This window comes from Oncorhynchus keta, chromosome 13, assembly GCF_023373465.1.
Source record: "Oncorhynchus keta strain PuntledgeMale-10-30-2019 chromosome 13, Oket_V2, whole genome shotgun sequence".
NCBI lineage: Eukaryota > Metazoa > Chordata > Actinopteri > Salmoniformes > Salmonidae > Oncorhynchus > Oncorhynchus keta.
In genome coordinates, this window is record NC_068433.1 from 46,989,218 (window position 1) to 46,991,820 (window position 2,603).

At 38.8% G+C, this 2,603-nt stretch overlaps 1 protein-coding gene across 1 annotated transcript in view; it reads left to right on the forward strand.

The window, feature by feature from the left end:
• Window positions 1-549: 549 nt before the first annotated feature.
• LOC118392456 (G1/S-specific cyclin-D2-like) overlaps window positions 550-2,603 on the forward strand; it is a 14,083-nt gene continuing 12,029 nt past the window's right edge. The window contains exons 1-2 of the mRNA XM_035784464.2: window positions 550-1,090; window positions 2,097-2,312. Coding sequence (XP_035640357.1) covers window positions 899-1,090; window positions 2,097-2,312 — 408 coding nt within the window. The 5' untranslated portion in view covers window positions 550-898. The remainder of the gene's footprint in view (window positions 1,091-2,096; window positions 2,313-2,603) is intronic.

Consider the following 2,603-nt stretch of genomic DNA (forward strand, 5'->3'; position numbering starts at 1 on the left):
ATAGAGACAATTCCCCCTCTCTTTCTGGGCATTCCGTTCTCACAAAAACTCAGCAGATGCTGCAGCAGTTTGTTTCTCTCAATGAAACTCCATATTTCATTGTTATTTTGGTAATGATTGTGAAAGAGGACATTTGTGTACTTGTCCCAGTAAGATGTTGCTTTTTCAGCTCAAGTATGTTTAGTTCCTCTTTCAACAGGTTAGGTAGGATATTGTTCTGTAAGTATTGAAATAGTTCAACTGAAGAAAAGCTTGCAGTTTAGTTTGATAGATTCCAAGCTCTTGATAATTAACCAATTAAGTGCCAATTAAGAATAGCCTAGTTATAATCTTATAATAACACATTTATTTCATATTTGTTAGCCGTAGTAGAAGCAGTAGCCAGGTTAAATATGACAAACTAAGATGTAAGAGATACAGAAACCTCACAATGCTAGTGTGATCGATTAGGTTTTTGCCTGACATTTCTATAGCCTAATTTTCGATTTCACTGCATCAGCGCATGTGTGAGACCGGAGTTGGGGTGGGGAGAGGGACAAGTTAAACGAGTGAGGTGGCATTCATCCGGTTCCTGCTTCTAGCAGCACAGCAAGAGACAGAGCAAAAGCTTGTTGTTTAATTTAGCACTATAGCCTAGCCAACTGTTGTGCAGAATGAGATATGCTTGCATCATAGCCTATAGCCTACCCTGCGTTTATTCAGACTTCAATAAGCGGCAAGTAGCCTAAAGCCCAGGGCTGAGAGGAAACAGGCTATCGAGTGGCAGGACTACGCTGGAATAAACGCAGCAGTCTCACCCACCCATGCTTTCTCCCGAATAGACTACTTATCCATCTGTTTTACACTGTCCCCACTACTGTTTTGACGTAATTTTTTCTGCAAGGGCAAGATCCGAAACATGGAACTTATTTGCTTCGAGGACAAAGTCGTGCTAGCCAAAAGTGACCCCAATATTCTTGATGACGACAGAGTATTGCAAAATCTGCTAACCATTGAAGACAGGTTTTTACCGCAATGTTCGTATTTTAAATGTGTCCAGAAGGACATTCAGCCACACATGAGGCGAATGGTTGCAGGATGGATGCACGAGGTTTGTGTTTTTTTAGCCTACATGTGCATTGGTCAGGTATATTGCTGTTTTGAAAGCATGTGTGCATTGGTCTGGTATATTGTTTGAAGGCATGTCATTTACTTATATCACTCGAATAAGTGTGCTATGTATAATACGATTTGATTTCTATAATCCAAATGAACCTACAGGGGGGTGTGTGCATTTTTGTGTAAGAGTTTTGCATGTTGCTCATAGGCGCCTGTTCTAATAACTCTGTAATAAGGTTGTGTATTTATTCAGATGGTTTATTACAGTTTCATAGCATGGTTGTTTTGAGAGCTGACATGCATGGCATGTAGCCGAATTTTTACAATTTAATTCACTGAGAAATGACCCATGCCAGGCATGTGGTGCCTCGGAAATTCCACCAGGCTATTTAAAGTCATCACCATGCATTTAAGTTCGCTGAATGTCAACAGCCTGGATTGTATTGGTCATGGAATCAGTCAAATGAAAGAAGACATTCTAATCTTCATTTTCATGTTGAATCTATCCAATTTGTCAGTTCTGAATAATTATGACAATTTTTTAAAAATATTTCCAGTTGTTGCCTCAGAACAAGCACGCACAGGCTACTTTCGTTTTTGCCATTATGAACTATAATCGAAGACAAATGACTCTCACAATTTTCGGGAATGGTTTAGGAATGGTTTATGAACATTACGCATACAATTTCACTGCTGTAGCTAATTTATTGATATTTGTAATTATTTTTTGAAAATATGACGGACATCTGCGAAATGCGCAGCGTAGGTGTTTGGGCACGATTTCCGCTACAGGCTATGATGACTGAGAGATCTTTGATATTGAAGCTTTTAATGCGGATCCACTGACTGAATATCTACAACATAGATCACATTTGGTTTTCCCATCGTGCACATTTTTAAATGGGATATGTTCTTGTTTCTGCAGACATTCATGTAAATATTGATAGAATAAAAAATAAAAAATAGTAGGGCTAATATAATATATTCTCTCCCACCAGGTTTGTGAAGAGGAGAAGAGTGAGGAAGATGTTTTCCCCTTGGCTATTAATTATTTGGACAGGTTTTTAGCGGTGGCGCCCACTAGAAAGTGTTATTTGCAACTTCTAGGAGCTGTATGCATGTTCCTTGCAACAAAGTTAAAGGAGAGTCGTCCATTAACTGCAGAAAAGCTGTGCATGTACACAGACAACTCCATCACACCAAGGGAGCTGCTGGTAAGAAACTGCTAAATGACTTAAATGTAAATGTAAATGTAAGAAACTATTGTTTTCTCTTCGTGCAATGGAAAATTATGCAATTACTTAAAGCATCATACATTCAAATATAGCTCAATAATTGTACAATATTATAATTGTTTCTTCTGACATATTTAGTTAGATATGTCAGTGTACAGTTCTGGAGACTGATTCATTCCTTGGCCATACAGTGGGCCTATGCATGCATGAGGAGAGTGCCTGATCAGGGATGAACTAAAGTGGCCTGTGTTGCCACCTAGTGGCAGTTGT